The 26642-nt window shown below is 46.1% G+C and overlaps 2 protein-coding genes across 3 annotated transcripts in view; one reads left to right on the forward strand and one right to left on the reverse strand.

Annotated features, from left to right (window-relative positions):
• Positions 1–654: 654 nt before the first annotated feature.
• Positions 655–10259, forward strand: CALML4 (calmodulin like 4). 2 transcript variants are annotated; one of them, XM_045810735.2, is made up of 5 exons: positions 655–805; positions 909–939; positions 5188–5328; positions 7019–7207; positions 9946–10259. In XM_045810735.2, exons 1-5 carry the CDS (start codon positions 686–688, stop codon positions 10041–10043), a joined length of 579 nt encoding a protein of 192 aa, XP_045666691.1. In that variant the 5' UTR covers positions 655–685; the 3' UTR covers positions 10044–10259. The 2 variants fall into 2 exon arrangements, with proteins under 2 accessions (XP_045666691.1, XP_045666692.1); XM_045810736.2 differs by lacking the exon at positions 5188–5328.
• A 2305-nt stretch (positions 10260–12564) lies between these two features.
• The window catches only part of PIAS1 (protein inhibitor of activated STAT 1), a 118006-nt gene continuing 103928 nt past the window's right edge, over positions 12565–26642 (reverse strand). The window contains exons 9-14 of the mRNA XM_045810734.2: positions 26038–26198; positions 24181–24311; positions 23170–23350; positions 19027–19169; positions 17198–17235; positions 12565–16598 (exon numbers count right to left, since the gene is read on the reverse strand). Coding sequence (XP_045666690.2) covers positions 16305–16598; positions 17198–17235; positions 19027–19169; positions 23170–23350; positions 24181–24311; positions 26038–26198 — 948 coding nt within the window. The 3' untranslated portion in view covers positions 12565–16304. The remainder of the gene's footprint in view (positions 16599–17197; positions 17236–19026; positions 19170–23169; positions 23351–24180; positions 24312–26037; positions 26199–26642) is intronic.

Genomic DNA, 26642 nt, shown 5'->3' on the forward strand with positions numbered 1-26642 from the left:
TGAGTCCCCAGGGTAGCTTGGGGTGGGGCCTGGGACCCTAGTGCAGGCACCACCCCACCCCTACCCTCAGGCGCCACAGAAGGAAGGAAGTGGAGAACTGATTGTGCGCTGGCCCCTTGATTCTCTCCACAGCCCCGTGATGATGCCCGGGGCAGAAACTGAGGCACAGCTCAATGAAATGACATGCCGAGGTCACTCAGCAGTTGGACCTGATGGAAGGATGTGAACCCAGCCCAAGGGCGCAGAGCCTGGGCCTGTTCTCTAGCCTGCATCCAAGGCCTTGGACGTGGGGGCGCCACCGCGGGGCTGGAGCACCGTGGCAGGGGTTCCTTCCCGCCCACAGGACGCTGTGGGATGGGTCTTCTGGAAGACAGAGCGCAAAGAACCCCACACCTAGGAGGGGTTGTCAGCCCCCAGCCTAGTCCCAGGGGAGAGAAAGGAAAGATCCCCCGAGGGGCCCCCTTGCTGGGTATCACCGACCCCCCCCCCCCCGTCCACGGAGGGCCCCCCAGGAAGGAACCGCGGCTTGTGTCCATTAGCTAGACAGCACCAGCTTCCCTCCGCAGGACGCGTTCTGGGGGAGCCCTTCCACAGCCCCAGTGACTCACACGAACCCCGCCGCCCCGCGCTGACGGCGCTCGGAGCTGGAATCTGACCCGGGCGGGCGGCGCCGGGCCTGGTCTCCATGGTAGCGGGGCCTCCACCCCGCCCGGCGGACTTTCGACTTGAAGCCGGGAGGCAGGGGAGCGAGCAGGCAGCCGTGGGAGCCTCCAGCCCACAGCCGACAGCCCGAGGCCCCAGGATGGTGAGGAGGGGGCTGTGCCGTCGGGCCTGGGCACCCCGGGGTGGGGTGCGGGGGGCGCTTTCTCGGAGTCCCCTCCCTGACTGTTCTCCTCTCTCTGCTCCAGGCCAAGTTTCTTTCCCAGGACCAAATTAATGGTAAGTTGGCTTTGCTCTTTAATTAGCAACTCGCAGCAGAATGTGGGTCTCATTAGGCAATTTGCTCTGCTCAGGTTTTTTTTGTCGGTGGGAAGGCAGGCGGCTGGTGGGAGAGCGGGGCCCACCCACAGGCAGGGGCCACCTGATGCTGGGGACACCAGTAGCCGCGGAGGGCGGGGGGAGGGGGGGCGGCTCAGAGGTGGGAGTGTTGGTGTTACATTTGTCAGTGGGACTTACCAGTGGGGTAGCCAGGAGAGAGTGCCCGAAAGGTGCTTCTCCAGGACCGGATAGCTGGATTTGGGAGGAGGGCTGGGAGATGGGGGGTGCCACCATTGACTGGCTGTGGCTGATGGTGGAACAAAAGAAGGGGCTGAGAGGGCAAAGAGCCCTGGTCTGGACTCTCGGGCTGGCAGTTCTACTCTCTGGGCCTCAGTCTCCCCATCTGTGAAATGGGGGTGGGCTGAGGTGGCCTCTGTAGTCCCCTGTGCCCTGATATCAAGCCTAGTTTTGGTGTTTGGAGCATTTACTCCCCGAGGCCCCTAGCCGGCCCGATGCCCAGCCGGCCTCAGTGTAGCACAGCATGGAGTTGTGTTTCCAGAAGGCCAGGAGGGGAGAGCTGGGTTACACAGAAATTGGGGGCCCTGCAGAGCCCAGCTGGGGTCCCGCAGGCACTGGGGGTGTGCTTAGGGTTACTTGGGCAAGGATGCCAGAGTTCTGGGTCCCCGAAGTTTGGTCTAGAGTGGGTGGGGGGCGGGGTTGCAGGCTCCAGGTGGGCACCTGGTCTTAGATGGCTCAACACCCTCACCCCAAGAAGAGGGCCAGAGCAGTGACTGTTAAAACATAAGGCCCAGGGCAAGGGCCTCTCTTGCCCAAGTCTGAAGGGCAGACTGAGTGGTCTGTCAAGGCTGGAGTCCAGCTCTCGACCTCGGGAAAATCCCTCCACCAACCCACACCTAGTTCTGAGGCTCAGTGACCCTGCCTCCTGGGATCTGTGAAACTCCCAGAAGGGAAGAAGGGAAGCTTCCCTTTGTATCCCCATATCTGACATCAAGAAAGCAGCCACTAATGTTTCATGAATGAGAGACTGCACAGAGGTAGCCCACTGGAGTGGGAAGGGCAGGGGTCTTGGAGGCAGCAGACCCGGGGTCCAGTCACCTCGGAGCCTCAGCTTTCTCCTCCGTGAAGCAGGGAGAATGACAGGACCTATCCAGGCTGCTGCGAGCCGGGGGCAGAGGGGACGTCAGTCATATACACAGGACCCTGGGCCTGGCTCAGGCCGGTGTCACCCAGACTCGCTCTAGCTGGCATGAGCTGGGTGGTACAATTTTAGGAATATTTTGAGCTGCTCGTTAAAATCAGCCATTTATTAAATAATGTAGCATCAAACAATGTTTCAATCCCTGCATTTTATATGGCGGGCATTTTAAAATAACCCTATTGCAATCAGCTTGGCTGACGATTTGAAAGAGGTTTCAGTTTAATGAATGTCATTTGTGCAAGGGTGAGAAATAGTGTCACGGTAGCTCACTTATCAGATGTAATGACAATACATTCATTGGGAAAAGAGTTGCGCTCTGGCATGCGACCTCCCTTGGCAAACCATGGCTGAATGGAAACTATAGGTTGGCAATGGACACGAGAGTTGGCAAAACTCACTTGCGATAATCAGCGGGCTAGAATGGAACTTATAAAGAGTATTGCATCTTTTATTATTATTTATAAATGGTGTGCTATACTCCCTTTATGTCTGTAAAAGTTCTAATAAACTTGCCTACATGTATCGTCAGTGCGGGTTATTAAACATCCACCAGCACAGAACTGGTGTGATCCTAGGCCTGGGGAGGATTCTCTCCTGCCCCAGGGCATTTGCATTTTCAAAGGGAAGACCTGAGGGGGATTTTTAACCAATTTATTCTTTCCTTCACCAAATACAAGTCCTTTCTTTGTGCCAGGCCACTTCTAGGCACGAAGATATGGCAGTGAACACAACAGACAAAATCTGTTCGCTCACTCACACTCGGGGGTAACATATATAGGCTGTTAAATGGCCTGCCCATCAGAAGAAACAGCCGGAGATGGGGAGCAGGGAGGTGTGGGGGTCATGGGGCCTGGACAGGGGCTGCAAGGAGAAGAGCCTGCTGTCCTGTTCCAGCATAGGAGTCCCCATTCAGATCTGGCCTTCCAGGTCTTTCAATGGTGTATTTGTCAAGGTGGGAAGATAGAACGTATTTTATCTAACAGTTTGTTAGGAGATGGGACTCCATTTGCCCCTGGCCCTGCTGATGTCAGGGGCATGGTTGCAGTTACTGATCCATGTAGGAGAGGAAGTTTGCCCATCAGTAAACCTGGCCAATTCCAGGTCCTAAGGCTGTGAGGCCTGGCCTTCCAGCATGGGGGCCAGGCAGGGACAATTGTCATAGGTTGAGGTGTCAGGGGGCAAAATCTGACAGAAGACAAGGTGGGTGGCCATGGGAGGGCCCTCGGAAGGGCGCTGGGGGAGTTTTACATGCGGGGCGGCTCCCCCTCTGTGCCCCCCATAAGTGATGGCATCACCCCCACTGGCACGGGCCCCTCTTGGAGGGAATTAGGTTTTGCAGGAACCAAAAGTGGGATCTTAGGTCAGGCTCTGGTGCTGCTTCCCCTGGGCCACTTCAGTTCCTGCCCCCTGGTCATGTCTGTGTCCTGGCCCTCTCCAAGCCCAGGCTCTGGAAAGTTCTGAAAGGGCTAGGCTTTCCCCTGCAACCTCACCACAGGCACAAAGTGGCTAATTGTCCCTAAACCCCACCAGGGAAGCTGCCTTTTATTAGCACTGGCCCTGAACTCCTCAAGGAGAGGCCTTAATTGGGGAACATGAAGGGGCCTTAGGGCAGGAGCTGGGGGCCTTCCTTCAGCCTCCCCCACCCCCTTCTGCCCTCTGGTGGCCTCTGCCTGGGAATCCAGGATCCAGAGTGGCCTTGTGGGTGGAGCTCTGGTTCAGGGGCCAGACTGCCTCCCCGCACCAACCCCCCCCCCAACCCCGCAGGCCCTCAGCTGCCCCAGCCTTCAGTGGCCCCTCTGCACGCATCACGGGGCCATTGCAGGGTGAAACAAGGGCCCAGGTGAAGTGAGCCTGCCCGTGGTTTTGTCATGATCAGCTGCGGAGCGGCTGGCCCAGGCCCCAGCCATGTGGTGTGAGGAGAAGGGGAGCTGGGTGCTGAGAGGCCCCAGGGGGCTCAAGCAGTGACTCCACCCTATGGGCCTCAGGGATTGGACAGTCACCTGGGCCAACCCCAGCCAGTATAGGAATCTCGGTGCTGGGGCCCAGGCATCTTCCCCAGCTCCGTGCTGGGCTCCCTGTGCCCCCAGGGCAGGGAACTGGGCTCTGCAGGGCCAGGAGACTGCGTCTAGAGGAGCCTTAGCTCCAGCAGCCATGGCATCTCCTTCCGGGAGGAAGGGGTGGGGAGAGCAGCCAGCCAGATTCAGTCAGAGCCTGGGAGAACCCCTGAAGTCTTGAAGAACGGGACCAGGGCTGTGTCAGAGACAGCTTGAGGGCTCAGCAGCCTGGAGGTGGCGGGCTGGAGAGTGGACGCAGCAGTGCCCACAGAAGTGATAATAACTGTCACCACTTAGGAGAGCCATTCTCTGCCAGCCCTTCCCAGAGGAGACCTGCGCCTCTCCATAACCCAGAGGCATTATTTTCCTGGTTTCCCACAGAAGCTGTCTTTGCAAAGGTGCCCTGGCGTCTGCAGGCCCTGCTATAGACTCCTGGTCTCCATGGGCTGGCCCTGGAGGGTAGGATGGCTTTCCTTTGGTTTTAGTCAGTTAGGGAAGGGAAGAAAAGAGGAAAGGAAAAAAAAAAGAGTGAGAGAGAGAGAGAGAGACAGAAGGGAGGGAGGAGGGAGAGGCAGGCAGGAAGGGAGAGAGAGGGAGCAGGCAGAAGGGAAGTCAGGAGGGGGAGGGGATAGGATTGCCAGATAAAATACAGGCCACCCAGTTAAATTTGGATTTCAGATAAACAACAAAAACTTTTTAGTATAAGTATATCCCATGCAAAAAGCGGGACATACTTATACTAAAAATGTATTCATTATTTATCTGAAATTCAGTTGCTGTATCTAGAAACTCTAAGCGGGGAGAAGGAGAGTCAGCAAAAGGAAGGGGAAAGGAAGGGAAGGAAAGGAAGGGAAGGGAAAGGAAAGGGAGGGCGAAGAAGGCATGGGGTGGAGAGCAATTACGTGCAGCTGACTCTTCCTTCTGGGCTGTGCACAGAGTACAAGGAATGCTTCTCCCTGTATGACAAGGAGCAGCGGGGGAAGATAAAAGCCACTGACCTCATGGTGGTGATGAGGTGCCTGGGGGCCAGCCCAACACCAGGGGAGGTGCAGCGGCACCTGCAGATTCACGGGATCGGTGAGTGGGCTGGGCCAGACCTGGCTGCTGGGGGGGAATACGCCATCCGGGCTGGGGGGTGGGCCCCCGAGCCCTGCAGCTGTGCTTCTGGGGCGGGCCCAGCAGGTGGGTACAGATGGTGGGGGTCTGAAGAGCTCGGATGGACGTTTGAGGGGCAGGTGGGAGTCGGAACTCACCAGTAAAAGCTGTAGAGACATCTGGCCAGGTGTGCTGTGTAACACTCAGGCTTCCTCGGATGCCCACAGTCACCAGCATCATGCCACCTGTCACAGCGGACCACAGGATCGAGGCATTCCATCAAGTTGTCACAGACCTGCAGTAAAGACAGTGTTAACAGTGATCCCATGTGTTAGGATAGGACAGTTTCCCTTCACCGAGTACTTGCCACAGCTTAGCTCAGACAACTCTGTGAAGTAGACTCCATCCTACTCTGTCCTGCAGGTGAGGATCAAGGCTCAGAGCCATGAGGTCATTTGCCCAAGTTCTTAAGCCAGTGGTGGAATCAGGGTTGGGACCCAATTCTTCCTTCAAAGACTGACCCCCTAAAAACTATGCCACACTGTGAGATAAAAGGTAGAAGAAAACCCACCCAAGATGCTACCATAATTATTCTCTCTGGTGATGGGATCAGGGATGATTTTCATTCCCTTTATTGTTTCTTGTATGTTTGACAATGGGAACATCTAGGACTTTTATAACCAGAAACCGAGTTCTATTTTTCAAAAAAAAAAAAAAAATGAGAAAAACCAGACAGAGGGGTGTCAGAGGCCAGGGTGGATGTTTGCATTGGTAGCTGGACACACAGGAAGGAAAGCCTGGCCCAGAGGAAGGACGTGGGCTGGAGAGAGCACTTGACCTGGAGCCCAGAGGGGACTTCTTGGTGTCTGGACCTCGTTTCCTCCCCTTTCAGATGGGTTCACACCACCTGCTCGGGTTACTCTGAAGTCCCATCAGGCCGCACCTGCAGCAGCGCTGGGAGCCCGTCCCGGGGGGGGTGGGCCTCTGAGGAGCTGGAGCTGGGTGATGGGGTGCTCAGTGACTGAGATCCCCTGTTTCCAGCTCTGAAGGGGTGGTGGTTTCCTTTGGCTTCTGTCTCCTCCAAACAGGAAGTTGTGGTCAGGGGAAGTTCCGATTTCCTGCAGTTGTAGCTGGCCAGGGCCTGGGCTGAGGGCCCCAGGCATGCATGGAGGAGGGGCGTGGGCTGGGGAGACTAGGGCGGAGACTGCAGTGACGGGGAGGGCAGAGGAGCAGGTGGGACTGGGCTTGAGGCTTCAGGCGGGGTCACCTGTCTGTCCTTGTGGGTGTGCTGCTGTGGCTGCCAAGGAAGGATGGATGCGTGGAGTATTTCCCTCCAGTTCAGGGCAGGGGGAAGTGTGGCCCCTCCTGGTCCTGCCACCGCCCTGGGAGGTGACTCCATACTCTGGGGCCTCTGTCTCCTTAGTGAGCAAAATGGGGCAATGGTTATCCTGGTCACTGAGGGTTATTGAGGGGATTAATGACGCAGATCCGTGGTGGGGGCTCAGTAGGAGGGGCTGTATCCTCCCCATGGTAACGCTGTCACCACCGTGGCACTTCCTGAATTAGGGGGCCCTGGAGCTTGGCCCTAAAGACTCGGGCAGGAGGCCATTTGGCTTCTTCCAGAAGAGCCTTTTCCTCCCTGCTCACTCTGTTGTGTTTGGGGGTTTCCCAGACAGAGATGGAGAGCTGGATTTCTCCACTTTCCTGACCATTATGCACACGCAAATAAAACAAGAAGATCCAAAGAAAGAAATTCTTTTGGCCATGTTGATGGCAGACAAGGAGAAGAAAGGCTACATCATGGCGTCTGAGCTGCGGTCCAAACTCATGAAACTGGGGGAGAAGCTCACCCACAAGGAAGGTAAAGGCCTGAGGCCCTTTTCCCAACAGTGGGGGAGGAGTAGGGAGCTGGGGGCGGGGAGGAAGGACAGCAAAGGCCAATCCCTGCCGGCGGGGGCCGTGCAGACACCATATGTGGTGCTTGCCCCCCCCACGGCTGCGACTAGATGTCATGCTCAGCAAACTCAAGCCCGAGGGAGGAAGAGAGTGACGGGAGAAGTCGGCCAGGGTGAGGGAAGGCCTGGGGAGAGCCACCGAGGATCTACTTGGGCCTTCACCTAGTGCTCACAAGACCCCTGGGGGCACCAGTGCCCCCCTTAGACTGACAAACAGGTGACAAGCTGGGGCGTGAATGCAAGTCTGTTAGACACACATACGCTCCCTCAGACACCTTCCCCTCGCCAGAGCTGTCTTCTCAAGTTGTTGCTAATGCCAAGAGTTTCCAAACTGAGGTGCTCCTTTGCCCCCCTCCTCACGACTCAGCCAGTTTGAAGAGCTCTTCCAGAAGGAGCAGCTGCGGTGGTCTGTGCCTCGCACCTTCCAGCAGGCCAGCGTGTCTTCCTGCCTCGGAGCAGGACGAAGGACCAGGGTCTTCTGGGCACGCCCTTTGGACATTGTAGGGGGTGATCCCCGTGCTGGGCTGTGGCCCGCATTCTTCCAGCCTGGCCCGTCGGCCCTGTCACAGGAGCCGTCCCGGGGCCGCCAGAGGCCGCCATTTCCAGTTAGGCTGCTGGGCCTGCCTGTGGCGGGGACAGGAGCGCTGGGCTAGGACCCACACTGGTGGAGGGAAAGGCTTGGGGAACGGCAGACCCTTAGCCTTTGGTTAAATCACAACAAACCGGTGGCTTGAGTTAGATCTGACGCCTGGCTCCCCCTCATTCTGGGGGCCCTCAGAGGCGTTTCTTAACCTCTCTCACCCTGCCTGGTTTCCTGGTTGGGAAACAAGGTTACAATAGACAATCCCTCAGGTCCCTCCAAGAGCTAACATTCTGTAAAGCAGTCTACTTAGATTTTATCTGCAGTCACTAAGGCACAGTGCAGAGCATTTAAAAATAGGGCTACAGACGGCACACTGAGCTCTCCCTGCTTTTTCAGGCTGGCACTGACCGTGATCTCGTCTTTCACCAGGGCTGTGTTAGTGGGGTCGGGAGAAGCACGGGCTCTCCCTTGCTCTCAGGCTCTGAGGACACGGCTTGGCCTTTTATGTTCCCGGCGGAGTGTTGGCAGGGGGGCCAGCTGGGGCCTTCATTCTTACGGTTAATGATCTCCGTCTAAAGCAGTACCATGGCCCCCAGACTTGCACACATCTCTTGTTTGTTTAACCAGGGAAGAAACATTTCAAACAGACTGGTAATGTGTTCCAGACAAGCAGGAAGACCCATTTCCCCTCCTCTTGCTGTGGGAGACAGGAAAGACGATACTAGAAGTAGGACTCTTTTACCCTGGGTGACTGAAAGAGCATCTTCGATTTGATTAAGAAGCATCCACCGAACAGCTGGAGAAGGCTACTGGGGAGGCCCCCCGTTCTAAGGCCTGCCGCAGGCTGATTTCAGCCCCCGGGGTCTCTGTGGGTTCGGAGTGAGCCGCCGCTCTACGCAGAAGGCATGGGCAGCGCTCGGCCGTGAAGCGCGGCCCCTCTCGTGGACGGGAGGGCCCTGCAGCGCTGGAACTGGGGTTGGACCTGTCCGCTGGAAAGGGCTGAACCCAGTGGCTGATGGGTAGACGCTTCTCCATGAAATAAGATAAATTACAGTCTCCTCGACATTCTAAAAATACTCAGGACTACCATCGGCTGAGGCACAGAGCATAGTAATTACATTTTAGAGGAGGATGGATGGTTTAGCAGAAAATCGCAGGATATTTTCCAACTGCCCAGAATTATGTGTGGGGGACGTCTAACGCCAGCGAAGTTGACAGAAGGCAGTGAAACAGTTTTTGCAAGGGGATGAGGATGGGCCCAAAGAGCCAAAGGTAGGTTGGCCCCAAGAGGCCACTGTGGAGAAATGGAAGCTGAAATGGCCTTTCTTGCCAACATCTGGGACAAGCTAGTATTTTGTCCCAAGAATCTAGAACCAGAAGAAACAAGTAAATGATTTTTTTTTTGGAGCAACGTCAGAGAACAGTAACAGTTTTGTACACTTTGAGCTTTAGACACAGTTGAATTTATTTTCTCTCCTACTACCCTCACCCCAAACACACACATTTTAAAAAAGAGGTGATGGCGGCAGACACCACTTGTCACCAAGTCCCCTCTTGGGGTGGGGCATGCCAGTTAGGAAGGGAAGGCAGGCAGGCCCGGGGCAGGCCAAAGCCACGGGCAGGGTGGCCCGGGGGGGCTGCTGGGGGGGGGGGTCCGTCCTGCCGGGAGGCTGAGAGGGTGGGCTACAGAAGGTAACATCCATATCAAGGGTTTCTGGAAATACAGGCACAGGGGTCAGGCATGTTCTTTCAAAAAGAAAAAAGAAAGACGAAGAAGAAAGCAAGTGGAAGGTGGCTTCGGTGACTTAACTGTCTCCAGCACACTTCCCTACCTCTACCCCAGCCCCTGCGGAAAGCCTGACTCACTCAAAACTGGATCAGTGGTCTTCAGGGATAGGGGGTGGGTTGTCCTGTTCTGTTCACTGGTTTATTTCCTGGTCTACAGGAACGGTCCCTTGGACACAAGGGAAGACCTTTGGGGAGCCCCACCCCCCGTAGCTAACTCGATGTCCGTAATGTACCACTGTAGCCAGACTGAACAATTATTGTGATTTATTGCAGTGGATGATATTTTCAGGGAAGCAAATATCGACCCAAACGGCAAAGTGAAGTACGATGAATTTATCCACAAGATCACCATTCCTGTGGGGGACTACTGAACGGAGAGAATGCAACACAGCCTCCCCTGGGCCTGAAAACTCAGGCTGAGAAGTTTTTAACAACAGAAGTGTTCTTTCACCCTGGGGGGGATGGTACACTCTGCAGCAAGAGGACGTGGCCTGACGGCAGCAGGGGGTAACTTAGCGGGGACACGGGATGGTTTCAGCCTGGCATTAGCCTGTCTTTAATAAAAGATTTGTATCGATTTTAACAACTGCCATTAGTCCAGCCTTTATAGCATTGAAAGAGCCTGTGGTTTGGAGTTGGGCCTGGGTTCCAGTTCTGACTCTGCCATTTTCCAGCTATGTGACTCTGGGTAAGTCATTTCCCCCCTCAAAGCCTCGGTTGGGTTCCTCCTTCTTACCTCATGGAGCCTACTGAGGGTGGTCTGAGAGAATGACTTGAAAATGCTGTTGCAAAGCGTAGAGCACCGTGCAATCCTGAGTTACCACGGGGGGTGCGTCTCCTAAAAAGCGCAGTCTACCAAAAGACACTATTTATTCTGTATCTGGGTGCTGGAACCATCTTCCACATTTCCAAGGTAAGGCCAGTGCTAAGCGGAGAACTAGCATCAAGCAAAGAGCTAAAACAAACAAAAAACTATGGTTAACATTTCTGGCAGCACCTTGGGGCCACTTACACATTCTTATTCCCAGCGTGACACACAGTGACATAGTTCAGGATACTCATTCATAAACACGGAGTAGAGAGTGGACACAGTCGCGTTAAAACAAGCGGCATCAGCCAGACGGCGGAAGAGCGATCGCACTTTGCGGCCCCGGCACAGAACACCAGATGGGCCATGCTACATTCATCAGAGCCTTGCAGGGCTGGAGGTGCTCCCGTCGGAGTTTCGAGCTCTACTGTTACCAGAGAGGGTCACGGCGCTACGATGGTCTGCTCAAAGTGGGCCACATTGGTCATGGCTTCAAGCCGTTTCCCCCCAAGACTAACGGAAAGTAATAAAGGGATGAAACAGGCCACGGCCAGGATACAGCAAGAGCCCTGCCGGGACCTCTTCCAGCTGGAGCGGGGTTTTAAGTGAGTTATGCAGCCAGAAGGTGCCAGGCTGGTGCTGCCTGTGTGCTGAACACATTTGTGGATCCGTTGGTAGTGTCAGCACAGCCCTAAAAAGGGCTGGAGTCACACACCAGCACGTTGAGCAGGGGGAGGCCAGAGCTCTAAGTACAGAGATTTTCATCCTTCTGTCTCAAAATTGGGCTCTTTGGGCTGTGGCTTTAATGGCGCCTTAGTGGCTCAAGCAAAAGAAAACCGAATGAAGAGGGAGGTGTGTCTTTGGGAGGTTACACAAACAAATCTAAGGACTAAGCACTAGGGAAACTGCGGGGGACAGATCAGTGCAGATCAGATAATCTGCAATTATCTCACGATGCTGTGGCTTTCAGACCTAACCAAGGTCCTTAGAAAGGAGAGACTTTCATTTTCCCAGCAGCGTAACTGCCAGTGGGGGCGAGCAGGAATTCCTAGGAGCTGTAGAAGGGTCTTGTTGGGGGCAGGCAGTAAATGGCCCAGACACCAAGCAGGTGAGGTTGTGACCGTCTAGCTGGGGAGCCCACGTTCACACGGTGCAGGGGCACATCCAGGTTTTGTGCGGTCTGAGACTTACACTATTGGATGGCTTTCTTTCAAGAATACATGAATAGAAATACAGAATTGCTAGGGCTACTCCTAGGACCCTTCTAGAGGCCAAAGTGGGGGCTGGGCACACACTGGTGCTTTAACTTCATTACCTGAAGGCTTCTCTGGCACCCCACAGAGAACCGCTCTATTTCACTTTCAGGAAAGGCTGGAGGGGCTTGGCCCCACGTCTCATCATGGACATCAGGAAGCAAGTCCTGCACAGCTGATCTGGAATACCCCGGATGAGGCAGGAGATACCTGGGAGTTAGATGAGACAGGAACAGGAAGTTCTGGGCCAGAATAATAAACAAGGGTACTTTCCCTCAGAGCTTTGTAAATGTCTCTGTCACTGAATGGTCCAGGATGGTTTTAAAGCAAGTTTTACTCAGGCACCTAGGCCGTATGGAGTGGTCATTAGAACCCGGGACTCATCTCCGCTCCTAATTAAGGGTGTTCGGTGGCTAGGATTCTAAGATCCTGAGACACGTCCTGATGTAAACCTCTACCCCAGGAAAGCCTTTTTATACTACCCCAAGTCCAGGTTTCTTGTTCATTCCTGAAATTCCAGCTGGTTTACTTAGCACCTAGAGCTGTTTACAAAAAAGGTCACACTGCTCTTAGCACTCAAACTGCCGATTACTAACAGATTTAAAACTAAACAGATGCTATGGTTCAGTACAAAGCTTGCCATATTTCAGTAAGAAAGGGGAACGATGGCCGTATATGCATTACTTACCTCAAAGCATGCTGCAAGGGAATTAGTTAATTGCCATGCTTTGAAATCTTGGGATGAAAGGTGCTTTGGAAGCACAAAGCATTATCATTTTTCTCATAGGGACTGTCCCTTGAATACCCACAGTATATTTTACAGAAGACAAATTAACTGAAGGCTTTTCTTTTATTACATCTAAAGAGCTCTACATAAACAGGTAACATTCAATAGGTAAACAATTTTTTTCCAATGCATGTAATAAATATTTTCACTTGGTACTTTTATACAAACTGACATTGGTCTACTATACATTTTTAAAAGCCATTTTACTGGTTTGGCATGCGGTATGGAAATCCTAAGAGAGAAAGTTTTAAGGCAATGAATCACAGATTTAAGTTCATGGAATTTATGGTAATTTTTATATCTGTTTATATACATTTCCCCTTTGTTAATTAAACAATTAACAGCAGCACACTCTGGGACCACCAGCTATTCTCCCTCCCTCTTTCTGAAATCTAAGCTTTGTGTTTTTTTTTTTTAATTAAAAAACAATTCAACATGTATTGATAACACAAAATTCTTACTAAAATAATTTTAAATGTGCTTTAAAGTCCTGAAGATCTTGAAGTGTCTTATGTATTTAAACTTGGAATTGTTTAAAAATGTTCTTTCCACAATTAGTTCATTTAAAATTGGGATATATTTTCATTCAGTTTCAGACATTTGACTCTAAGGAAAATCTGCCAAGAAATCACATTTATCAGACGCTTAAGTGCAATCTTTCTTAAGTCAGTAATGATACAGAAGTGTGATAATATCTAAATTAACAGAAGACAAATTTTAATGCTCAAAATAAATTAGTCAACCAAGTGTGGTATGGTTAAGGTTCAGATTGTTTTAAAAAGATGTGTCCAATAATGCCCACAAAATAATTAAAAGCCACTTCAACCCTGCTAAGTCAAACAGCTATTTTATCAAAGATGTGTGCGTGTATACACACACACACACACACAGAGTACTGTACGGAAACACAATCATATGCACACCTATTATGAAAGACCAAGGCAAGGGGATGGTGGCAGCTTGCCGAAAGACTCTGAGAATCGCTATTTGTCCGCAGACAGCACGTCAATGTTGCCGTGGGTGGGGGAGTGAGGGTAGGCTAAGGAAAACACATGAAATGACTATGCACGTCTTTTTTTAACTTAGAAGAGAACGGTGCAGTGCGTGACTCCACCAGTAACTACTACAGATCATGACAGTCTGACTGACTAGTATCGACCATGAGACCAACAAAGTGACAGTTACCATTCATGCAACACTTTGGAAAGTCAACAACTTTCCAGACAAACAAGCTCCTTAGAGTGGAATGAACTAACATCAAAAGACAATCAAATGGTTCGTTTCTCCTGTGGAGACATAACCAAAGCCACTAGACAGACATTTCTTTCTCCCTATTACCTGTTCTTCCCTTAGGTTGGTATAATGCAGGACACTGAGGGAAACTCACCATCCCCAAAACTGGGCTGAAGGAAGGAGGGATGGGTTTTCAACTGGATCATTCAGAGTCTGGAATTCAGCATCATACACAAAGTTATTGATCAGAATTTTGAGACCACTAACGAGGACAGAAAAACAAACAAAAAAAGAGAATACGCAAAACTATTCATTTTAGGTAGCTGAATTAATAGAAATGTTTCCTATTACAGTGTGAAATAAGCAACACCCCACAACTTGAGTGATTTCTATCCCAATCTGAATTTAGACACAAATTATGGTACCATTAAATATTAGCCTAAGTTAATATAGCTATGACAGTTCTTAAAGAGTTTACTCACCGTAATAGCAGATTCATTAAAAAACTAATTCCTGTTTTCACTGACAATGAATCTTTTGTTTTTATTGCAAATTGTTTAGTGACTATAACTCAGCCATGTATGTGTGGAATACACATGCGTAGGGGAAGACTATTTAACTCACATGTCACTCACACTTGTCTATAAATACATATATACACACACACATATACATATCAACACCAACTTGTTTTTCAAAATTCAAGTCAACAATTTAGTGGCAGAGAGATGCTGTAAAAACAGGTATTACTTTTAGATGCCACACAGTCATGTGAACCGTTAACTTTATCATACAACTGAAGATACAGCCATCTTGAATTCTACCTGGAAAAACTAGGTCACTTTGTTATCACTGCAAGGTTGAAACGACACTTTTATACACAAAGGTGGTCCTTCATCAACTCTGAGAACAACTCTGAGAACGTGAACAATTGTGATAGAAAAATCCAGTCTGGGAAACTGGTAACTGTTATGTCCCTTCCTTCATCTTTTCTGTTAAACCAGCTAAGTCTCTCCATCAGCTAGAAGGTACTTCCCACACCCTCAGGTGCTCCCTGAAGAACGTGACACCTTCTCTAATGAGGATTTTGGAACACAAGTAGAACCACCTTCCTTCCCTCCAACCCACACTCATCTCCTGAAAAACAGTTCTCACTATATTTACATGTTCCATTATTAACAAATAGATCAGACTGATACATGAATTCTTTAAAAAAAAAAAAAAAGAAAGAAAGAAAATCGACTTTCCTATGTCATGCTTCTCTTTAAGAGGTGAAGAAAAAATAAAATCAACAAGATAGCTAGGCTAAGAAAAGAAGTACACTGAGATCCAGAGAGTAAAAATGACCAAGGATCAAGCCTATTTTGCATTTCAACTGTTTATCAGATAATGGATTTCTAGATCGACATGTGTGGTGCACTGTATTTTCCAAAGAGAATTTACTTTTAGGGTAATTGTCTGTCTTTCTTTTTCGAGGTGCTGTAACCTTACCTCTGTCAGCTGCACGAGACATCCAACACGGCTTTCTAAGCTATTTTTACTTCCTACTTTGGCATGAAGATCTTACATGAAAACTTGTTACCCTGTGGCCAAAAAGGCAGGTGTTCACAGACTTGGTTTAAATACATAATACTGGCAATCCAAATTTAGAAGAAAGAACTAGACTAAAGTGTATTATTCACAGGTCTGCCAAGCCTACTCCTTATCCAGACAGCTTTACTCCAAATCTCTAAAACATATTCTCAGGGGGTATCTAGCAAATAAGAGAGAATATGTGATGGAGAACATGCAATTGGGATATCAATCAAGATGCTCATATGTGAGTTCGAGACCTTCAAAGCACTTTGAAAGAAGCAGGCAACTGATTTATCAACTGAATGCAAACTTGGGAGGAGAAGGAACAGTAACAACAGAAAAATATACACAGACGCACACACTGAACACACACCCCCACGAGCTAGGTCCTGAAGATACACAGGGAATGCAGTGGGACAGATGAGATTTATAACTTAAGGCTGGATAAAATATGCACACACACAAACAGAATCCAAGTCTGTCCTTCTTAGAAAATGGAAATGAAAACTAGCCCCCCAGCCCCCTCCCCACAACAAAGAAAAGCCCACAATTTAAAACTTCATACATGCAATTCCTTTTGTTATTGCAAATAAAATAATGCCATTGAAGTAAAATAAAACCAAAACCATAGGACAAATGATGAAAAAAATCTTCAGAATCCAGAAAAAAAATGAACTGAAGGTGGTTTGTGGGTACTGGTTTTTTTTTTTTTTTCTTTTTTTCTTTTCTTTCCTTTTTTTTGTTTTTTACAAGTGTTTTATCAGACAGGCAGTCTTAGATTTATATACAAAAGTAAAACTGAAAATATAGTTTTGTTCTCTGTACATTTCTTTTAATTTTTTCCCTAAAAAAAGGAAAAAAAACACGCTTGTGTACTTTTCTAAACAGAATAAGGTAAAACATAGCACAAAGTTCTCTTCTTTCTGCCAAGTTCATTTAATCTGGGGCGGGGGTGGGAGCAGCAGGGGCGAGGGAATCAGTCCAACGAAATAATGTCTGGTATGATGCCGAAGATGGACGCCGCGTCTGGGCCGCTCCTGTTGGCGACGGTGTGGCCGTGGCTCTCCCGCAGGCTGTTGGAGGACACGAGGCTGCTGTTACTGCCACTACTACTTCCATTGGTGGTTGGCAGAGAAGTACTGCCTCCTGCACTTAACTGATCGAGAAACATCTGCGAGGAGGCGTACGGGAAAAACCGAGACGAGTGTAAGAGGTCCTGGTCATCTGACACTGCGGCGGCAGCGGCGGCCAGGAGGGAGGTGTTATAATGCTGGGGGGGGGGCAGAAGACACAGACCCATCAGCTCTAATTCAGACACCTTCTTCTCAGCAGCACAGAGTCCTAAATTTAATATGCGCTGCATATCTGCTATGTCTGAGATACCTAATAAAACATCTCGCAAAATCAGATGGCCTTATGTAATGATCACATACTTGATCTGTCAAGATCTGTCAAGATTTTGGGGGGAAAATACCAAAATAAAATTGGTACTTTTTTTGTTTTAATTTGTAATGCAAACAATTCTCAAAATTCTATTTCCAAAGAGGCATATGCTCAGAAGCAGCAGGAAAGAACACAGTCCGCCCTCTTTCTCCCATGGAGATACGTGGTCAAGAATTTATCCATTGATTTACTGCCCTGTTTCTTTATAAAAAAGTACTGGGAACCAACAAATAGACCCTGTTCCTACTATATCTCAGACACAGTAGAAACAAGGGGATTTTTATTTACATTCTCAAAACCTTAACAATAACGAGTAGGGCTACTCTGAATTTCCTAAGCAATTTATCTTCTCTCTCAGCTACATATTATACTTATAAGTCTTTTAATGTGCAATTAAAACAACAGCATTTTTTTCATATAACATACCTGATTGTCTCCTGATAAGAAAGGAAAGAAATCTAATCCTGTGAGAAAAAAAATTATTTTAGTTTTGAAAAACGAAAGAAAAAACCCTCCCGAATGCCCCTAATACTCCAGAAACAAATAAAAATCTTAAAAGGCTAATTCTAAATTCATTCAGAATTTAAACAAGAAGAGTGGGGCTGAATGCTGTACGTCTCTCTCCCGTCTCTGGATTACCAAGGCTGAGGTCCAAGCTTTAGCCACGATTTGCCCTCCCTGTAACTCCATTTGTGGGACCTGGGCCACTGCCGCCCTGCTGGATCCAACACTGATCCCTCACACTGACAGAGCACTTTCCACCAAATGTTCTCATCGACTTCTCTTAAGTAACACTTCAAACTACTCTCATTTACTCCTCACAAGCACCTGTGAGGTAGGTCAGTATTTCTGGCTGCATTTTGTGGGTGAGACGGTTTTAACGTCGAAGGAAGTTAAGCAAGCTGGAGCACAGATTTTCTTTCTCAAATTTGCCCGCTCGCCACTATCCGTACCAGACTTGAACTCAGAGACCTTCCAGTGGGGCGTGGGGGACGGAGAAGGTCTGAGGGGTGTCTGGTTGCTGGGGTGGTGCATTACAGAAGGACCAGCTCTAATTCCCGGCGGCCAGGGAGTCAAGGCAAGCTGCCCCTTCTAATTCCCACTCTCGTCCATATCACTCAATGTGTGACGTTATGAAGAACAAGAAAACCCAGGTGAATAAAATGCCATACTATGAGATCTCAACTTGGGGGAAAGGACAAGAAGCAGATGTTGTGAAAAATATAACAACACAGACATTGTGGGGATCCATGCACTACCTACACTAGAACAGATTATAACATGACGACCTGCAAGATGGAGAGCACTGTGGTTCCTGATAGCGAGAACTGGCAGTGGCCTAAGTGAGAAACACGGCTGCACTTAGCCACATGATGTGGGTATCGAAACTCAGTTCTTCAATCACGCTAGCCATGTTTCAAATGCTCAAAAGCCATATGTGGCTAATGGCCACTGTAAATCACAACATTTCCCTCATTGCAGAAAGTTCTGCTGGACAGAGCTCAAACAGGGTTTTCCCAACAAACACTAAGAATTTACTCAACTATCTCAGCTTCCGAGAATCTTTGCACCGGATTTTGGCCCCAGCTTTTTCTGTAGGGGAGGGATGGAGGAAAACTTCCATTTAACATTTTCTATTAAATTTTCTACAAGGAGCATATATAGCTTTTTGGAATAAAAATGTTCCTAGATATATACATTATTAAATTACGAAGATATAGGAGAACAACTAAGAATTTTCTGGTAATGTAAATGATTATTACCAACTCAACATTGTGCAGTGAGTACAATGACATTTCAAACTACTTTTAAAAAGAAGAATCAGGTTTACTGGAACAAAAATTAAAACTTTCCAATGTCTCAATTCAGCACGATTTTAAAGATAATACAACACAGTTACCCACAATGCCTGTTGCACTATACACTGCATTCAGGGAACAAAGAATAATTTTCATAAATATCAAAATTCAAAGCAACATACTGAAAGTCACCCCCAAACAACTTTCAGACTATTCTGAAGCTCATCGCATGACTTTCACCACTGGTAGTAAAACACTGGCTACTGATGAAGGTACAAGCAAGAAACTGGATCTCTATTTATTTATGACCACAGTATATAATTCTCCCAGTTCCCTAGGCCCAAGCCCCTGTTTTATCAATCTTTCCACTGTTTCTTAGACTCACCCGGAGGAAGACTATGTAGATGAAAGGTATTCATAATGCTATGTGACAACAGAGAAGAACTGGTGACTCACCTTGTAGGTCATAAGGCATGGGTGTCATGTGGAAAGGATGCCTGTAGTCTTGGATGAGGGATGTATTAATGTAGCTTGTGTCTACAGCAGGGAGGCTTGGGGTGCGGGACACTGGAGATGCTTGATGTGGAAGACTTAATATGCTAGAAGGAAAGGTTCGCATAATTTTCATGAGTTAGTTCAACTTTTAGGTTTAACAAAGGGACTGCATCTCACAAAATGAGTCCTAGTTTGTGCTGGAAATAAAAAGACAAGCAAAGCAAAATATAATTTAGATTATCATAATTACTAGGAAATAATCTGCATATACAGTAGTACTCTGCACGGGCTATAGGGAGAAACTGATGGGTGCAACGGTATATCCAACATTCATAAATCCCATGCTGTCTCATCTACACTTCTGGAATGCATGGCTGAGCCGCTTCAGTGAGAGATGAGCGAAAGGTATCTATAGCAGCTGAGATTCTGAAACCTTTCAAAAATAAGCACTGAGTGCTGTCTAGTAAAAAGTATAGGTACTTCCTCACAAAGAAAACATATATAGACGAGCGATGACGGTAGCAATCTAAGCAGTGGAATTAACAGCTGGCCCCCAGACTTGTAAGCTTTATGGAACACAGACAAGGAACTGTTTATCCTGGTATCCCTAATGCCCCGCACACTCTTCAGCACACTGTTTGCATACAAGGCCTGCTGAATGAACGAAGGCAGTGAGACAAGAAGAGATGCTCCAAAATGAACAGGTGGTGGAAAGGTTTTAAAGGAAGAACAGAACTGGGGGGGGGGGGACCAAAAAAAGGGATTCTGGAAGAACAGTGTGAACTGTTTAAGTAGCTGGGAAGTTAAATCTTTTTTTCTTTTTTAAAAAAGATAGATTCCTTCCTTCCTTCCTTCCTTCCTTCCTTCCTTCCTTCCTTCCTTCCTTCCTTCCTTCCTTCCTTCCTTCCTTCCTTCCTTCCTTCCTTCCTTCCTTCCTTCCTTCCTTCCTTCCTTCCTTCCTTCCTTCCTTCCTTCCTTCCTTCCTTCCTTCCTTCCTTCCTTCCTTCCTTCCTTCCTTCCTTCCTTCCTTCCTTCCTTCCTTCCTTCCTTCCTTCCTTCCTTCCTTCCTTTCTTTCTTTCTTTCTTTCTTTCTTTCTTTCTTTCTTTCAGAGAGAGTGCCTGAGTGAGCCAGCACAGGGGAGGGGCAGAGGGAGACAGAATCCCAAGCAGACTCTTGGCTGAGTGTGGAGCCCGAAGCAGCCTTGATCTCACGATCCCAACATCACAACCTCAGCCAAAACCAAGACTCGGATGCTGAACCCACTGCACTACTACCCAGGCATCCCTAAATCTTTTTTTTTTAACAAAAAAATTTAGTAAAAAGCAAAAAGGAGAAAGAAATGAAAAAGAAAAGGAGGAACTGAAATGATTTTGAAAAGAAAAAGAATTCTAATAGCCCTGAGTGCAAATATAAGGGTCATGTCCTATCCCAAACACAGAAGAGGCTAAAAGGCATGTAAGTTATGGAAAATAAAGAGAAAAGAAGGTATAAAGAGGCTCTTTTTTGCCTGTAAAACTTCATATAAAGTACTTGGGTTTGGAGATGCAATTTCAATGGTGCAATCCAAGTTCAGAATATTTCAAAAGAGGCCAAGGCTGGATTTCTAGGAACAGAGTTCTAATTATGACCATCTACCACATTTTCATGAATGGAATATGAAGCATAAAATATACTCTCATCTGCCTCATAAAAATGTTTTGTCTAATGGAAACTTAATTAAACCTCTTACATCTATAAAAAGTACAATTTTCCATTAGCTGTCTCCTCTGACAATGCCTAAGGGATTACAAGACAGCAGAAAGCAGATGAAATACTAGCCTCTGAAAACATCTTGGTATACCAAACAGCAAAGGAAACTTCTGGATGAATATTAAACACTTGGTGGCTGAAGACAGCAAAATGTTTTACACTGACTCATGTTTGCCTCTAATTCCTAGCTGGCAACTTTCAATTTCGGGATAATATTCTGAAAATGCATTTCCACCTTGACACTGCACAATAACAAATACAATAGGCTTAGCTTTAGGTTTTTATTTACTGGCTCGTCATTATTGTAAAACGGCCACTGGTGTTGAATATGGCGTTATCCCTCTAAAAATGCCATCAACTTCCAGGCTGCTGTTTTTTATCTGAAAACAGAGAAAGATCTGACATTTGAAAATACTGTATCTGGGTTTACTTGGTCCCTGGGAAGCTGAGGAAGTAGTTAATGCATCTAATGTAATTTTCTAAACATAATAAACACAACTATTTTTGGGAAAACAGCAAAGCAAATACCCAAAGAACTGAAATATTAGATTTCTAAACACTCAAAAGTTTCTCTTAAGGAAAAATGTATAGTCAAGAGAGCAAAATTACTGCCTAGTTCACATATCTATGTGACTACTATAAAGACTCTAGTGAGCAGAACCAACACATAATGGTGCGTGCATCTAACCCACAGCGTATTCATGCACCCAGAGATCGATGAAGTATCTTTTAATGTTGCAATTATGGCATTTAAAGAAATAATACAATAATATGTATTTGGTCACAGAACAGTTTGGAATCAAGATCCTATCAATATCTGTTCTAACTACACCAGCTTCTGGCAATTTGACTTTTCTTTTTATCCTACTCAGATTAATAAAAGAAGTCGGGGGTAGTAGCAAGGTCAGGCCTGCTGGGTAGCAGCCATCGAGGTAGGCTTTCATCGGAGGTAAATCTTCATAAAACAGAATTTAAAGTAGAATCAGTGTTTAGATAATTCATTTTTTTTTAGAATAATGATACTGCTATTAATGTCTTTATTGTTGTCTGATGTGTGCTAAGCTACTCTAGAGTGAAAAGCACAAGCTGTGTAACAGGTTTGACTGTATTATGAAGATTCATGAAACAGTCCACGTTTCTAACAAGCGAGTTACATTTATCACCATTATGCTTTTACTGTCGCAACTTCACCTCTCAAGGAACTACAAATATTCTCAAATAAAAGATCTTTTATCTCATCAAACAGTCTCAAACTTGAAAATTATTCCAGTCTAAGCATGGAAATGCCTGCTCTTGGTCTGGGTGGTGTTAACTTTCCCTCTTGGACCTTGAAATCTTGCAACAATGCCTTCCGTGGGCCTTCCTTCCCTCACTTCACATTCTTTCCTCAGGTACTACCGTTTGCTGGAAGGAGATTTTCTGAAGAGCTCCTATGCAGTTCCAACAAGCTAGGCTACATCACTCTCCGGCTACATACCTAAAAAGGGGCACACCCACGTCTAGATTTACCTTTAGTGTGCTACCACCGTGCCTCAGCAAAACGTGACGTCTTTCTGTTGAGAAGCCCTGATGTGTCTCACGAGGCTGAGTCGATTTAAGAGTACAGCGAGTGCTAGCTACTTGTTTCACCGTCCTCCACAAAATGTTAAACCTTTAAGGTTAGGACCGTACTTACTCATTTTATCATCACCCATCTTAAGCACGGGCTGTTTTACGTAAAGTAGATAACGGTGTCTGCTAAACCGAACTGAGGTATAACCAAGGTCCATTATTACTGATATGAGACTAACGGGAAATACGGGAAATGAGTTTGTAAAACAGAAGGCATCGTGGCCTGCAACTTCAGTCTCTGACTTCTCTCACTGCCAACTTCATACACTCCCGGGCAGGTTGAAAGCATTCCTCTGGTCTTCCTCTGTTTTCTACTTGAAAGACTCAACTCAGAATTAATCTTACAGCATACATTTCCAGTTTGAGTAAATGTTTTAAATCCTACGAGCGGCATGAAGATCACCTAAGAACTAATCAGACAGATGAGTTTTCTCAGTCCCTACTCCCGAATCAGACATGGGGGAGCAGGGGAGCAATGTGTGTTTTAATGAGTCCTCTGGGTGATTCTGCTGTACACCAAAGTTTGAGAACTACTGCACTATGATAAAACTATATCCAAGGGACTCCTTTAATGCATTATCCCAGCCCCTCAAGAGTATCACACACCTGGGGAAAATCCAACCTATTCTTTGATTACTACGTGAAGTTTTACAACCATGCATAATCATTTTATTTGACAGATCTTTTAAATCGTATTTGCAAAATTAACTTTCACAACGACTTTTCAAGGTCTCAGTACTTACCCTTTATTATTTAGTGGTGATGTGGGAGATAGGGAAGGACAGGTCCTCTTGGCAGACGGCTCTTCCTCCTCTTCATCAGATGAACTGTCTATGGTTAAGTCAATCACCTCTACTTTCTTATTTTTATTTGAGGACTGGTGGTGAGAAGTCACCTGATGCTCCAATGTGGAGCTCAAGCACCCTGTGTGGGAATGATCAAGACACAAGGCAAAAAAGACCTATGACACTTCTCTTTTTTCCTCAGTGTGCCTATGGATTAGTTTATCAATTACAGTTTAGACTTACAATACTGGGTGGCATCAGAGCATAATAGCTCTGGTTCCCAAGCTTAAAGCTACTATTTATTATTGGTTGTTAAAGATTTGTTGTTGTTGTTTTTAAAGACAATTCCGAATTAGGGCAAAAAAATAAAAATGTATGTCTACTTCAGAATAAAAGTGGTTTGAGGGTAAGAACTATGGATTACATATGTACCTGGGATACTTAAGAAATGTATGGTAGCCTTTTTTTAGAAGTCTTAGCTTCTTTCCAGGAAAAACATACTAAAAACCAGAAAAATTACATAAATGAAGAAACATTCACTAATCTTTACCAAATCTCTTAAAAATTTAAAAGCAAACCATTTCAAAAGCATGACCTTACAAATGACTTACTAGATTATGTTGCTTTTACATCTTGTATCCCAAAATTTTAAAAGCTGGCAAAGTGAATTTAAAAGGAGTTCTCTACTACTTCTGAATATTTAATTAATAATTTAGTAAGAGTTATTGAGCTACCCATAAACTGCTGAGTTTTTCAGAAATGTATACTTCTTCAAAGGGCTTTTTTTTTTTTTTTTAAGTAATCTCTGCACCCAACATGAGGCTCAAACTCATGACCTCAAGATCCAGAGAGTCACACGCTCTGCGGACACACCCAGTCAGGTGGCCCCAGAAATATGTTCTAATACTGAAAAGCAGGGCTATCCAACAGCAGGGAGACTGCCTACCCTTCTGGAAAATGAGCACTCACCATCAACTCCATTGTAAGAGGCAGAGACTTCCTGTACTTCCTTTTTTGATCTCATAGGTGCCCAAGAGCCATCCTCCTTAAACTGTATCTCATCGCAGTCTGTACAGTACTTTAGGATTTCCATAAACAAGCTACAAAAAACACACGGTCCTCTGAATATCACATTCTAAATGAAAAGACTACAAGTATTGCTGTTCAAAAAACATTCAGACCTCCTGTGTTTTGTACAAGTATAAACGAGAAAGAAGAAAGGAGAACAGACAAGTTGTATTTGTTCTCCAAATCGGGGCCCATTTTAGGGAAATATTACTTAGATTATGGTATCTTATACAAGGTACAATATATAACCATGAAAAATGGGGGTTTTCAAATATTTTTAATAATATGGGAAAATATTCACAGAAAGTGGGAAGAGGCCAAGAAAATAAAATTCTGTGTGTGAATGGTATATAAATAGCAGTTATTTCTGAGTAGGGACACCATGAGTATTTCTTTTTCTCCTTTATAAGATTCTTGTGCATAGTCCAAGCTGTCTACAATAAGCATAGTTTATTTAAGCAATACATACGAAAATATGTACTGAATGTTACATCCTGAAAAATATCATGCAGATATTAAGAAATGAGACTTGCAAAAATTGTGTAAAAGTGTCAAATTCTGAAATGAAACCAAAGGATAGAAAATATTAATACTGTAAAATTAAAAAATTAATTCTGTAAAAACAAAAATCAGAAAATACACCACAAAGCCCTTTTTTCCCTATGTTTTTCCATTTTTCTTTAAAGAGATACGTGTGCGTGCGCGCACATATATGGCTTTTAAAATAAAGAAAGAAAAGATCCCAATTAACGGAAGAGGGGATCTAAAGCTATATAATAAACAGTGTTGGTAAAATATTATTCAATTTAGATTTATTAGTGATCGCTGTCATTTCTGAACAATTAAACATAAAACATTTAAGTGACACATTTACTTTTTTCCCATGACTGGTCTGCCATCTTTCAAGTTCCAGGTAACACTGTATTGCTAAATGTATCCCCTTTCTAATGGTACATCTTCAGACTCCTGAGTTGTCTCAAATGCTATAGATAAGTTGCCCTAAGTGTTTTGCTGGCAAGTACAGGAACTATCAGGAAGATCCTTCTTTCCACAATTTATCTTTGTTCAGTGGCAAAAAGGACAAGGAAGGAGGCTAGAGGATTGGAGTACATTTACAGAAACACTCCAAGATGTCTGGAAGGACAGATAAAACACAGGAGTGTTTAAAACACACACACACACACACACACACACACACACACACACACACACACGATTGTGATGCTGCAGGCAGAGGAAAGAGAGAACCCAAGAAAGCTGCTATAAGCATGCTGACCAGTTTCAGCAGCCCTTACGGTGGGGAATAGGTATGATGAACCATGACTGAAGCACAAGAAAAATGTGCAGAAACAGGCTACTTCTGCTGTACCCAATTTGGGTGAGCTTAAGTTAACCGGAGTTTCATAACACTTTTACTCTTTCTCTGATATGGTCTGCATGGCTAGGGGTAGATGAGTTCACGTGAGGAATGGGTGTAAGCATACCCTGCTCAGAACCAGTGGTACTTCTACATGGTGAAAGTCAGGAGACACAGACGGTAACGCATGCACTTTCCAAACAGGAGGACTTCAACTTAAAAAGGAAAAATGTTCAATTACTTACTTTGAAAAGTACTGATTTCTAGAATCAGGAAATTCCTAAAAATATATTACTCAGAAAACAGAACCTGTAGAATTTTCATCCAAAACCTGATGGATAACAAATCCAAATAATAGATGGTCATTCCGAAGTATAAGGAAACACTTTAAATTGACATACCCATCAATAATAAGGTGTTCATACGGAGCCTTCTTATCACAGACAGGACAAACCCAGGTTGGTTTTTTCTCATTCATCTGAATATAAAGAGTTGCATCAAAACACTGCAGATGAGAGCATGTCAGGGCCCGGCATGGAATCGTCAGCCGCATTTTACCAAGCTTTAAAAGAGGGAGACAAAAGTAAATATTAGACAACTGTTATTCAATTTTTGATAAAAATCTCCTGAAACACAATGTGTATGTATTCTGACTTTAAGCATATTATCTTTACTTTTCATCAATATGGAAGAACATTAAACACATTTTCTATGAAACCTGCACGTTAAAAAATTATATTTCTTTAGATATTAAACACAGTGACTATGGCAAGTCTACAGCAAGGGTTATCCCCCCTCCCCCCCAAAGCTTACAGAACAGTTTTTGGGGAAAAGAACCATGAACTCCTTAAAATTATATGCAAAATTCTGCAAGTTTTTACATTTCCCCAGAGAGAGCACTTTCACCAATTTTTTTTTTTTTTAAGATTTAAAAAATTTATTCACTTGAGAGTGTGGGTAGAAGGGCAGAGGGAGAGGGAGAAGCAGATTCCCTGCTCAGCAGGGA

Source organism: Ursus americanus, chromosome 28, assembly GCF_024610735.1.
Source record: "Ursus americanus isolate L20-20 chromosome 28, mUrsAme1.1.p, whole genome shotgun sequence".
Lineage (NCBI taxonomy): Eukaryota > Metazoa > Chordata > Mammalia > Carnivora > Ursidae > Ursus > Ursus americanus.

Bases quoted from the DNA above. Each gene is read 5' to 3' on its own strand.
- CALML4 (XM_045810735.2), top strand. From the start codon at position 686: ATGGTAGCGGGGCCTCCACCCCGCCCGGCGGACTTTCGACTTGAAGCC. The intron at 940-5,187 runs GTAAGTTGGCTT...GGCTGTGCACAG, and splicing joins TTCCCAGGACCAAATTAATG to AGTACAAGGAATGCTTCTCC. The intron at 5,329-7,018 runs GTGAGTGGGCTG...GGGGTTTCCCAG, and splicing joins CCTGCAGATTCACGGGATCG to ACAGAGATGGAGAGCTGGAT.